The sequence below is a fragment of the Bos javanicus genome, chromosome 19 (genome assembly GCF_032452875.1).
Source record: "Bos javanicus breed banteng chromosome 19, ARS-OSU_banteng_1.0, whole genome shotgun sequence".
Taxonomy (NCBI): Eukaryota; Metazoa; Chordata; class Mammalia; order Artiodactyla; family Bovidae; genus Bos; species Bos javanicus.
Window position 1 is genome coordinate 19,427,972 of NC_083886.1, and position 13,057 is coordinate 19,441,028.

The 13,057-nt window shown below is 39.2% G+C and overlaps 1 protein-coding gene across 2 annotated transcripts in view; it reads right to left on the bottom strand.

Moving 5' to 3' along the window:
• ATAD5 (ATPase family AAA domain containing 5) overlaps positions 1 to 9,484 on the bottom strand; it is a 36,147-nt gene extending 26,663 nt beyond the window's left edge. The window contains exons 1-3 of one of the 2 annotated variants that reach the window (XM_061390449.1): positions 8,532 to 9,484; positions 3,737 to 5,652; positions 2,667 to 2,763 (exon numbers count right to left, since the gene is read on the bottom strand). In XM_061390449.1, the coding sequence (XP_061246433.1) occupies positions 2,667 to 2,763; positions 3,737 to 5,652; positions 8,532 to 8,597 (2,079 nt within the window). In that variant the 5' untranslated portion in view covers positions 8,598 to 9,484. The remainder of the gene's footprint in view (positions 1 to 2,666; positions 2,764 to 3,736; positions 5,653 to 8,531) is intronic. The other variant, XM_061390448.1, reaches the window with a different exon arrangement.
• Between the last annotated feature and the right edge of the window lie 3,573 nt (positions 9,485 to 13,057).

The window sequence follows — 13,057 nt, forward strand, 5'->3', positions numbered from 1 at the left end:
ACACAGCTCTTGCAAAGTAAGTCCTAAATAAATAAATAAATGTTTTTTGGAAAGACTTAAAAATAAATAAACCATGGACCCTGGGTGATAATGATGTATCAATGTAAGTTCATCAATGATAACAAATGCACTATTCTGATATTGATAATGGGGGAGGCTTTGCCTGTGTGGCAGCATAGGGTATATGGGAAACCTGTACCTTTTGCTCAGTTTTTCTATGAGCCTGAAAGTGCTCTAAAAACTGAAATCCACTAAATATATACATAATGGAAAAATATAATCACAGATCACACCAAATACAGGACCAAAAAAATGCCTATTCACATTTTACCATGGAAATGAAATTAAAACGTGTCTAATTATACTTGGTTTGCCTTCATTTGTTTACTTGAAATCTATCCAGATAAATATAATTACATTTGTTAAAAAACACCCAGAAAGATGACCGTATATAAAAATTAAAAAAAAAAAGATGTCTGTATAGATTGGAATGGTTGGTTATTTCCATCTTCATGGCATCTTTTCTTTGTTTTAGTCACTTTTAGGCTGAATCCTCTGGAGATAAATTGAAAGGACAGTAGGCATAGAAAAGAGCAAAGTCTACCCTGCAGGTCTGGCTCTGTCACTGATGTACTAAGCCACTCTGTGTATTCAAATATTATCTTCCAGATTATGTTTTCCATATTTTGAGTTTTACAAGGTTTTACATTTGTATTAAAAACATATTGCAAACAAGCTATAAAACAGTTTACATTATACGATCTCTTTTAAAAATGACATATCTATTTAAGCACAGGAAAAAGTCTGGACTAATAAACTTGTAACTATTAAAAGTGGGTTACCCTTACAGAATACGAGAGAAAAAAATTTTAAAAGTTTTCACTTTTATATGTATATACTACTGTGCTTTTTAAACAAACGTTTGGTATTTCTTCAAAACTTTTAAAATGTTTTTTAAAAAATGTTAAAGAGAATAGGCATAAAAAAATAAAGAACAGGCATGGGTATTCAGTACATAAGGAGGTTAGGAATGTTAGGGATTTGCTTACAGGAGTAGAGTGATAGATATCTGTTGTTCTGGTAGCAAAATTTTTGACAGGCTGGTGATAAACCTTAGGGTAATAATCCAGCTTAATTTAAATTAACAACTCCATCACTGAACCAGTTAACAAAGAGATCTGTTTTAGTAAATGCTTGGGAAAAAAATACACGTGCATTTTGGCAAGTTCTACTATTACTTGAAATTTTTTTTTTTCGTAATAAGTTATTTTTCTGATAAAAGTTTTTAAAAGTTCTTATTTATAGAAAAACAGAAAAATGAAGAAAATTAAAATCAACCATAATCCTATCACCTCAAAAAATAGTCGTTTCCAATACCCTCCTTTGTGACCGAGCTGTCTGTCCTCCCAGCTCTTACTTACTCCTAATACAACAGGAACTTCCGTCCTGACAGTTCTCTACTTTCTTCCTATTTATCAGCTTCTGGTAGCCCTCTTCCCATACCCCCAGCTTAAAATGCACTGTGTATCACTTCAACTCTCAAAAATGTTCAACTCTCAAAAACCTTCTTTGGAACCACTGTCCTTCAAAAGAGGGCTAAATATTTACTTCATGAGATTAATGGTACGAGTACCAAGCATAATACCTGAAATGTGATAAGCTATCAAAAAAAAAAAAAAAAAGGACAGTTGTTAAAGAAAAACAAAGGAGATACCAACTTTCTGGCAGGGGCTTTCTCCCAAGAATTACATTAGAATTACCCTGGTAGCTTTTTAGACCCACACACACGCTTGTATCTATTCACCCAAGGGAGAATCCAATTCTCTCAGGGAGGGGATAAGCAGTCTATTTTACAAAAGCAGCTAAACTATTCCTACACATTTTCCATTCAGGATAGTGGTAGTGGTTTTCAACTGGGGGTGATTTTTCCCTCCAGGGGATATTTAGTAATGTCTGGAGATATTTTTGGTTGCCAATGCTGGGCGAGTTGGACTGCCACTGGCATCTCATGTGTAGACGCCAGGGTTACTGTTAAACACCCCATAATGCATGAGACACTCCCCCACAACAAAGAATTATCCAGCCCATAATGTCAACAGTACCAGGGTTGAGAGACCCCACTTTTTAGCCTCTAGAGAAATAAAACAAAAATTCAATCATGCTTATTTCTGTAACCAGCCTTAAGGAAAATGATTGGAATATAATTGTGATTAAGAACACCTTTTCTGGGACTTTCCTGGTGGTCTAGTGGCTGAAACGTTGCACTCCCAATGCAGGGGGTGGAGGTTCAACCCCTAGTCAGGGAACTAGATCTCCCATGCCACAGCTAAGAGTTTGCACGCTCCAACTAAAGAAAGCACATGCTGCAACCAAGACCTGGACAAGCCTAAATAAATAGATAAATTAATAAATTAAAAAAAAAAGAACACCTTTTCTAAGTAAACTACATGGTCTTCATCAATTGCTTTCATCTCACAATAAGATATATTGATCTTTTAATAAGCTAACTCACGGAGTGAATAGTCAAAAATAGTAAAGGGTTGTAGTTAACATAAACCAGTCTATGAATTACGTGAATCTTCTTTTGGCGTATCACTTCCAAAAGTAGTGGTGGTTGTTTTAGAAAACAGAATACCACTTACAGGACTCCCTAATATTTCAATTACCTTTCTAGTCTGAGTTTCAAAATCTTCATCAGCAGCTTCAGATTTCTTAGACCTTTTCTTAGATTTTTTTGGAGTACTAATTCTGGTGAATTTCATTCTGAAAGCAAGCCAGAAAGATATTGACAAATATTTTTATGATTATAACGTCTAAGAATTTCAATTAAATATAGTAAACAACTAGCTAGAGCTCTAATTTCTAGACAGTTCTGAAGTAGAAAACAAAAAAAATCAAACCCTCCATTAGTTTCAAGTTACTGGTTCAAATGTAAGCCAAACTCAATGTTAAACTCTTAGAAAACATAAAGCTTCTTTTGTAAATCCTAAGTTTTCCAGAAAATTAGTCCCTAAGATCTTTCATATCTTCCCTGATAGCTCAGTTGGTAAAGAATCTGCTTGCAATGCAGGAGACACCAGTTCCATCCCTGGATCAGGAAGATCCCCTGGAGAAGGGATAGGCTACCTGGTCCAATATTCTTGGGCTTCCCTTGTGGCTCAGCTGGTAAAGAATCCGCCTGCAATGTGGGAGACCTGGGTTCGATCCCTGAGTTGGGAAGATCTCCTGGAGAAGGGAAAGGCTACCCACGCCAGCATTCTGGCCTGGAGAATTCTATGGACTACAGTCCATGGGGTCACAGAGACAGACAGGACTGAGCAACTTTCACTCAACTTCACTTCAAAAATCTTACATTAGCCAGAACCAGCATGCAAGTATATATCTCATAGTATATGGCTCAGTTTACCTAAAGTTCTATAACTTATTTTTAATCTCATGTTTGCTAAATGCACAGAATTCTTATTTGAAGGATATTCCTCCAGGAATTAGCAACTATGATAAACAAGAGTGTAAAGCTCATCTATAATACATCCAGAATTCCTCTGAAAGCATGCATGACTTTAAGTATGGAAAATATGCAACATTTTTGAAACCCTGTTTTCTTTTTCTTATAAATAAGCTGTGTTCTAGGGGGAAAAAAAACACCAAACTACTCTCCAGTGCTTGACATCTTTTCCTTCGAATCTAATAACTTACACAGAATATTCAGAACCTGAGAACAAAACAGAACTTTTACCTAATAGGACTCTCTGAATCAGAAGGTATTGTTATTAATTCCGCTGTATATAAGCGATGCTTCTCTGATAAGCTGGCTGCTTTTGGAGTAGAAGCTTTGACCGGACTATCGTCTTGCGCATCTTCAGAATCAGTACCTCGAATGATTATTGTGGCAGGCGTGCTGCTACTTCTTACAGATCTTCTGCTTGATTTGGGTGTAGAAACATTTCCCAAGCTATCTTCAGTCTCAGCTTTAGATTGTATAACCTTATCCTTAACTGGTAAGCTGGTTTTTTTTGAAGACTTATTATTACACAGAGAGGAAATCTTTAGAGGGTCATCATTTGCTGTACGTTCACAAACAAGGCTTTCACTGTTCAATAATGTGCTGTTTTTGAAAAGTTCTGTTTTCTTTTGTCTTAAACTCATTCTAAGACTGTTTTGATTTTGCTTCTCTTTAAAGGAAAGAGTTGTTTCTTTTTCCTGAGTATTTCCCTCTCTATTTTCAGCTGGAATACCAACAGTCTCTAACACTTTTTTATTCTTTTTCTTCAATGTTTTACTTTTCTTCTTAGGAAAACTCCCTTTATCAGTGTGGGGCTGTGAACTGCCAGGATTTGAAACCATTTGGATATTAGGATTTTCCATGACTTTTTTAGAATGATTATCTCTTTCTTCCTCATTTAAAGATTTTTCATTGAGCTCTTTCTGCTTATCAGAAGACTTTTTGACTCCATTTTTAAGTGTATCTGATACTGGCTGCCTAAATGCTTTCATAAACTGTTGTCTTTCTTCTAGAGTGCATTTAGGTTTCACAGCATCAGAGCTTCCAGCTTCCAACACCGCCAATTCTAGTTCTTCCTCATGTATAACAACGTTAGATTTTCTTTTCTGAACTGCCTGTTCATTCTCAGGATCAGAAAGACTACTTTCCATTTCCACCTGCTTTTGTTTCAAGAAAATGGAGGGTATTTTTCCTGTCTTTTTGGGGGGGATAGGGTGAACTTGCGCGAGAACAGTGACTGTCTTAAAGCGGGTCTGCTGGGAAATTTCATAGGTTTCAGGGTCACTCACAGAACCACTTCTGACTGTATCCTCAACAGTTTCAGAAGGAATACAAATTGACACTGTAGAGTCTGGTGTCTGCTCCACTTCATTTTCCTTGTGACTTTTTAAAAATTCCTCATATGAGACAGTTATTGTACTATCTTTTAATGGGACTATTTCAGTTATTTGATCTCTAGGCTCAGCATCATTTACAGTACTTTTGATTTCATTAGTTAGGGAAGGCCTTATCTGTTTACTGTCGTTATGATCTTTTTTAAGGAAATTTAGTTCCTCTGCTAAGGATAAGCTTTCAGATAGATCTATGACCTCTCTGTGCTTCCTTTTTCTCAGTGTTCTGCGATCTTTTTTTGAGGGCCCATGTTTAGGATTTACTCTCTTAGAACTTTTTCTGGAGGTCACAGTGCTTGATTGCTTTTTGAGACTTTGAATACTTTCTGCAAGTACCTCGACATGTTTCTTGTCAAGTAAAGCGGAAGTAGTACTTTCCACAAAATCATTATCTAAACTACAGTCTTCTTTGCTCTCATCACTGTTAATTTCAATTGGAGTTTTATGTTCAGTTTTAATACTACTTAGTCGATGAGATAAATTTAGTCTCTTTCTTCTCTTCTTACACTGCGTATTTGAGAGCATTTCCAAACAGTCTTTGCCACTGTCAGCAGGCAATGGTGTGGATGACTTTGTCTTGCACTTTTTTGTTGTCTGAGTCTTCTCATTTGTGAATGAAGTCTTTCTAAAGTAATCCAGAATATTATTGGATTTGGGTGGAGAGAAAACCCTGTCTCCAGTCTTCCCCATGGGTGATAAATACTTTGTGATTGTTCTGCAAGAAGTTCTGTCATCGTCTTTCCTTCGCTTCTTGCATGCCTATCAATTTAAAAGAAGAAAAAAGCACTTATTTCAAGCAAAATACTATAAAGTTTAAACATGGATTTATTATGTAATGGAATTAAAAAAAAACAAGGCTTCCTTACTTGATAAACATGATATATTAGGAAGAAAAAGAACTTTAAACTTAAACCTACAATCAAATCTCAATGTCACACTGAGTTACACAATTATAACTTGTGTACTTTACTGTATGTATACTTCAATAGAAAGTTTCAAGGACACTATATTTGTGTACAAATACATTAATTACTGCTGGCCTCTGTTCATTTAATAACCTTCAAATAGTACCACACACTCCAACAGAATTTGCAATAAACATGTTACATACAAACACATAAAGTCTGACCCATGATAGGAACTTTATAAATAGTTTCCATTTCCTTTATGGTTTTTTAGCTAAAAGTAAACAAATTATTCTATTTCCAAGAAACAGGTACACGGGGAACAAGCCTAGGATTCCAAAATTTACTAATTAAGCAAAAATTATAGTGGGCACTTACTACAAATAAATAAGATTTTCCAGTATTTTAATATGCTATTAAAACAAAAAAAGATGCTTGCTCCTTGGAAGAAAAGCTATGACCAACCTAGACAGCACATGAAAAAGCAAAGACATTGCTTTGCTGACAAAGGTCTGTCTAGTCAAAGCTATGGTTTCTCCAGTAGTCATGTATGGATGTAAGAGTTGGACTATAAAGAAAGCTGAGAGCCGAAGAATGGATGCTTTTGAACTGTGGTGTTGGAGAAGACTCTTGAGAGTCCCTTGGACTGCAAGGAGATCAAACCAGTCAATCCTAAAGGAAATCAGTCCTGAATATTCATTGGAAGGACTGATGCTGAAGCTAAAACACCAGCACTTTGGAGTTTTACCCGGATGCTGGGAAAGACTGAAGGCGGGAGGAGAATGGGACAACAGAGGATGAGGTGGTTGGATGGCACCACCGATTCGATGGACATGGGTTTGAGCAAGCTCTAGGAGTTGCCGATGGACAGGGAAACCTGGCGTGCTGCAGTCCATGGGGTCGCAGAGTCAGACATGACTGACCGACTGAACTGAACTGATTAAAACAGTTACTGCCTGACTCCTACACTATTCATTGCCCTTATAAAAAAACTCCATCAGTCTTTGCCCTTATAAAAAAACTCCATCAGTCTTTTTGTTATTTTTAATTTCCTTCAGTTCATTTGTTAGAATAAACTTGCCAGAATAACAAGGAAACCTTTTTTTAAAAAAGTAAGTAATTGAGAAATTATACTTCTAGAAAATGTACATGTATTATAAAGCTATCATGATTAAAGCATAGCACTGATGCACGAATAGGCAATTGAACAGAACTGATTAGAAAACCAGAAAAAGACTCAGATATTTAAGAATTGGCATATGATAATAATAGCACTCAAGTCAGTGGGCAAAGAAGTAGTTAACAGAAACTATTGGGGCAAATTTCTAACCCTTTGGATAAATATAAGGCAAAATAAATCACAGACAGATTAAAATTTTACCTCTTAAAATGAAGTGATAAATGTATTAGAAGAAAATGCTAGTGAGTTGTTAGTATTACTATCCTAATTGGTATACCATGGGCTCTGGAATTAGGCAGATCTAAGTTCAAGTGCTGGTTCTGTCATCTACTAGTGTGGGACCTTAAGCAAATTATTTTTAATTTTCTGATTTACTTCTTCTAACCTAATTTAGATGGTTGGATGGCATCACTGACTCAATGGATGTGAGTTTGAGCAAACACAGGGAGATAGTGAAGGACAGGGAAGCCTGGCATGCTGCAATTCATGGGGTCACAGAGTCAGACACAGTTTAATGACTGAACAACAACAACCTAGTTTAACTTACTTTTAATTACTACTTAACCTCTCATCCACAGAATACAGATAATAACACCTCATCACAGAGTTGATATACCCTTCCAATACTGAACAGTAAATATTACTGTGAAATAACCCTCTAAGCCGGGCATCAAAAACAGAAACTGTAACAAAAAGATGGGAAAACTGCCCAAACAAAAAGCAAGAACTGTGTGATTCCAGTATTAAAAGTTCTTTTTCACACCTAAGACAAACAGAGCAAGTGCCTTGATTTAGCAAACAAGCACCGGCATAACACCTAATAACAAGTAGACAACAGAACTCAATTCTAAACAGAAAGAGTCCCAGTTACATAAGTGACTGTACATCTTGGCTCACTTCAAGGACATACATACAGTGCATACGTACGGCAGACAGAATGCGAGCCTGAGATGAAAAGGTGTAAAAATATAGCAACCATCCACTTTAAGATGCTACTTCACTACTTCATGGTGTTAGAAGCTCTTTATAACAACTGCTAGTACATTTCACTGAAACTTGATGAACACAATAGAATAACAGTATGGCAAGGTGGGACTTCTAACTGCAGTATTTTAAGCTATAGAAGAATGAGAAAGTGATTTTTAAATGAAGGGTTCTGTTTGACTCCTGTAGTGACAATCTAATCGGTATTCCCAGAGCAGATGGATTTGGGTGGACAAGTAGAACTCAAAGATTCTTTTCAATGTTGAAGTTATCTGCTTCCTTATCATGAACTCAAACTAGACCATAGGATCCTTCATGACACTAACCAAGTCCAAAACAGCCAGTTTCAACATTTCAGGATCTGGTCCTTAACTAGGCATCCTGAAGTCCCCGCAAACATCTCACAGTCCTAACGTTTGCCAGGACCTATCACGTCTTTAAGAAACGATACACCCCAGCAGTTGTTGCACACAATGTCACAACTCTGTGAGGCCTCACCAGGTCCCTCCTTTGCCCTCATAGATCCTAAACTGGGATCACTCCTCACAAACGGAGATATCCAAGCTCACCTCAATCTCGTACTCCTTCACCAGAGGGGGAGCAGCTGTCGCCGCCATGGCCAGGACCCCCACCATGCTCCCTCCTTTCCGGAATACCAGTTCCTAGGACCTTGAGCGGCCCTGCCCGGCTTGTCGGGAGGCCATGGAGGCGGCCGACTCCAGCAGGAGCGAGGACCTGGGCCGCGGGGTCCACCTCGGACTCCCCCGCGCCCACGGCCCGGGGTGGTCGCAGAGGCTGGGCCCAGCTCAGCCGAGTCGAACGCGGGAAGAGGCGGTAAGAAAGCGCGGGCAGCGAGAACCCTCGGACGTGGTTGGTGAGCGTGGGGTGCCCCCGAGGCGGGAGCTCCAGTCCTGTGTGATCGGGGCTGGGGGTCCTGCGGGAAAAGCAGGTCGAACGCAGAACCAACCCCTGGGCTTCGGAGGGAGTTCTTGTCAATTGGGTTTTCGCGCCGACTGGAGCGCAGGGGGTGGAGCTTAGGTTGCTTCCGGACGCGGCGCGGACGGTGCGCCCAGAGGGCCAAAATACTTCTTTGCCAAACCTGCGGGAGGCAGGACTGTTTGATTGAGAATCTAAAAGTAGCGGGGAGTTTGCCGATTTCAAACTTCTAACGCCCAGTTTCACGAATGAGGATGTGCTTTGACTAAGTCACTTGGTGGCAAAATTAAAACCGTATACTTTTTTTTGGCCGCCTGTGGGATCTTAGTTACCCCGCCAAGAATTGAACCGGCATCCTCAGTAGTGAAAACGCGGAGTCCCAACCACTGGTTTAGGCCAGGAATTCCCTAAACCCCTATATTTTGATGCCCCAGATTAGCCCCTATTTAAAAGTGAAAATTCGAGAAATATCGAAAAAGGAATAATGATTGATTACAGTCCTCTCACAGGAACTAAAAGGTTATTTTGGCAAGCGTCCTACCTCTAGACACGCCCACTTGGGGGTCCAAGATTTCTACTTTCTACTCTTTTTTTTTTTTCAGTTTTTTTCCCTATTTATTTATTTTGTGTGTGTGTGTGTGTGTGTGTGTGTGTGTGTCTTCGACTTTTTAGTCCTAATTGAACTCATTTATTCCAGTGGATTTTGTCCGCGCGAGCAGCTATGAGCCCGCGGTTATCGCCTCAGCAGGCTGGCGTGTGTCCGAATTGTCCCTGGGTACCAATGGCACCCCACTCCAGTACTCTTGCCTGGAAAATCCCATGGACGGAGGAGCCTGGAAAGCTGCGGTCCATGGGGTCGCTGAGGGTCGGACACGACTGAGCGACTTCACTTTCACTTTTCACTTCCATTCATTGGAGAAGGAAATGGCAACCCACTCCAGTGTTCTTGCCTGGAGAATCCCAGGGACGGGGGAGCCTGGTGGGCTGCCGTCTATGGGGTCGCACAGAGTCGGACACGACTGACGTGACTTAGCAGCAACCATCAGTATGCTAGTTTGTAGTCACGATAATTTCATATATCTTTTGCATTGTTTTCATACATACGTTTAGCTTTACATTTTTTTACATGACACTTGCAATTTACACACTGTATTTATTTTGTTTGAGTGCATAACTACACGATGTGTAAGAGCTGAAACAAGACATGTAAACAGACCTATCAAATGAGAGCGAGAGGCCACCTTGTTCATCGGGTTATGCAAACTGATTTTAACTGTTGAGTAACTGCGTCTATCATTATGGTATTTGCTATTGTCTGGACAACATAAAGAGTACAAATGTCTCCAATGAAATTAGTGGTAATTACAGTCTCTTTGAAAATTGTTAACCTTGATAAGGTTTTACAGGAAGGGAGACTGCACTTCTAAGTATAAACTGTTTTGTTGTTTTGGTTTCATTTGTTTATAACTCGTGTAGAATAAGAATAGGCTCTAGGAGAACGGAGAAGAGGAGGAGCAGGAGGCGGAGCTAGAGTTGGGGGGCGGAAGAGGAGGAATCGATTAGAAAATTACTGAAAAAAACTGAAAGTCTCTCTGATTTCCACCCCCAAATTCAGTTTCTTCCTCTTAGCCGCAAAGGCAGCCAATATTACCTATTTGGTGGATAGTATTGCAGACTTTCTTTGGGGGGGCTTCCCTGGTGGCTCAGACGGTAAAGAATCCCGGGTTCGATCCGGTATTCTACGTATAAACAGATGTATGTAAAAGTACATACAAGCATATCTGTAGAAAAATCTTTAGCTTTGTTTTTCTTTACATAGAAGGTAGCAACGTAAATATCACTCAGCAATTTTTATTTTTTTTCCCCGTTGTCTTCAAGACCTAGCCATGATACAGGTCCACTTGATTCGTTCTTTTTCATTCCCGAGCATTTCACCCAATTATGCACCTTTTATTTACCCATTTCTTTAGCGATGATCGTTTAAATTGTCTTCAGTTTTCTGTTAGACAAATAGTGAGTTGATGAACCTTCTTGTCTCCTTGAACACAAGTAGTGCTTTTCCAGGATACACACCTAGATGTGGAATTGCTAGTTTCTAGAGTATGCAGTCGGAGAAGGCAATGGCACCCCACTCCAGTGCTCTTGCCTGGAAAATCCATGAACGGAGGAGCATGGTAGGCTGCAGTCCATAGGGTCGCTAAGAGTCAGACAGGACTGAGTGACTTCACTTTCACTTTTCACTTTCATGCATTGACTAAGGAAATAGCAACCCACTCCAGTGTTCTTGCTTGGAGAATCCCAGGGATGGGGAAGCCTGGTGGGCTGCCATCTATGGGGTCGCACAGAGTCAGACATGACTGAAGTGACTTAGCAGCAGCAGCAGCAGAGTATGCAGTGCTTTTTCATCTTCCAAAAAACTACATATTTAAAATGTGTTGTGTTGTTAAGCATTTGCACTGAATTTATTTTTAGATATTGAGTTAGTATTTTACACAAATTTATTTAGGAACTTATGGCATTTATTAATTTTAAATTAAATGAGCAGTCATATTTGTATGGCAATTTAGCATTTACAATGTACCTGTGTTGTTTTCTGTTATCTTCCTCATCTGGCTAATCCTTACTTTTAAAAATTATTATTAGCTTTTATATTCATCCAAATAATGCCTGTATTTGGTTAAATATGTCAAAGAGCTTCACAAAGCTTTTAATAAAAAAACACCTAATTTCTATTTCAACCCCCAGTTCTATTTCCCAGAGGCAACCACTTTCAAAATTCTTCTAGCACTATAAATATCTGCTTATCTTTAAATAATCCAATATCTTTACACAGCTATTTCTTGATCTAACAATTGTAAACAGTATTCACTAATATTCTGTTATGGTGGTGAAGGATTTAATTCTCTTGTAACACCACCCTCCACTCTTCCTCTTCTCCCACATTCCCAATATAGCTAAATTATGAAGACTTGTACACAAATGTTCATAGACGCTTTATTTGTAATAGTGAAAATCTGGAAACAACCTATCAACAGTATATCCATTCCATGGAATACTGCTGCTGCTGCTGCTAAGTCGCTTCAGTCGTGTCCGACTCTGTGCGACGCCATAGACGGCAGCCCACCAGGCTCCCCTGTCCCTGGGATTCTCCAGGCAAGAACACTGGAGTGGGTTGCCATTTCCTTCTCCAATGCATGAAAGTGAAAAGTGAAAGTGAAGTCGCTTAGTCCTGTCTGACTCTTAGAGACCTCATGGACTACAGCCCACCAGGGTTCTCCATCCATGGGATTTTACAGGCAAGAGCGCTGGAGTGGGGTGCCATTGTCTTCTCCGTCCATGGAATACTACTCAGCAGTAAAAAGAAATGAACTATCAATACATGAAATAACATGAATGAATCTCAAAATCCTTCTGTTGAGTAAAAGAAGCCAGATGAAAAAAGAGTATATACTGCATGATTCTATTTTTCTAAAATTTGAGAAAATGCAAATTAATTTCTACTGACAGGAAGCAGATCATCATTGCTTGTGTTCAGGAGTTGAAGAAGGCATGGATTACAAAAGAATGTGTTACATGGAAAGTTTGGGGAGTGATAGAAATGTTTGTTATTTTGGTTATGGTAATGGTTCCCCATGAAAAAGTTAATCACATTATATGTTTTAAATACATGCAGTTTATTGCAAATCAGTTATACTCAATAAAGCTGTTTTTAAAAATTGTTAATGCTGATTGAAGTTTTTCAGCATGGGCAGGACTCATTCCTGGGTTCTACAGTAGGATGATTAGAAGATGAACTAGCATTTTCACTGAGGAATTTCCTAGTATTAAGAGGTGGAGGTCTTTTCTCTGGACCACTTGGTTTCTCCAATCTAGTTAGGGGCATGTGTGGGTACTCAGTCGCTCAGTCTTCTCCAACTCTTTGCAAACCTAAGGACTGTTGCCCACCAACCTCATCTATCCAAGGGATTCTCCAGGCAAGAATACTACAGTGTGTTGCCATGCCCTCCTCTAAGGGATCTTCCCAACCCAGGGATCAATCTTATGTCTCCTGCATTGGCAGGTGGATTCTTTACCACTAGTGCCACCTGGGAAACCCCTATTTAGGGGCTGCTGCTGCTGCTAAGTCACTTCAGTCGTGTCCAACTCTGTGTGACCCCAT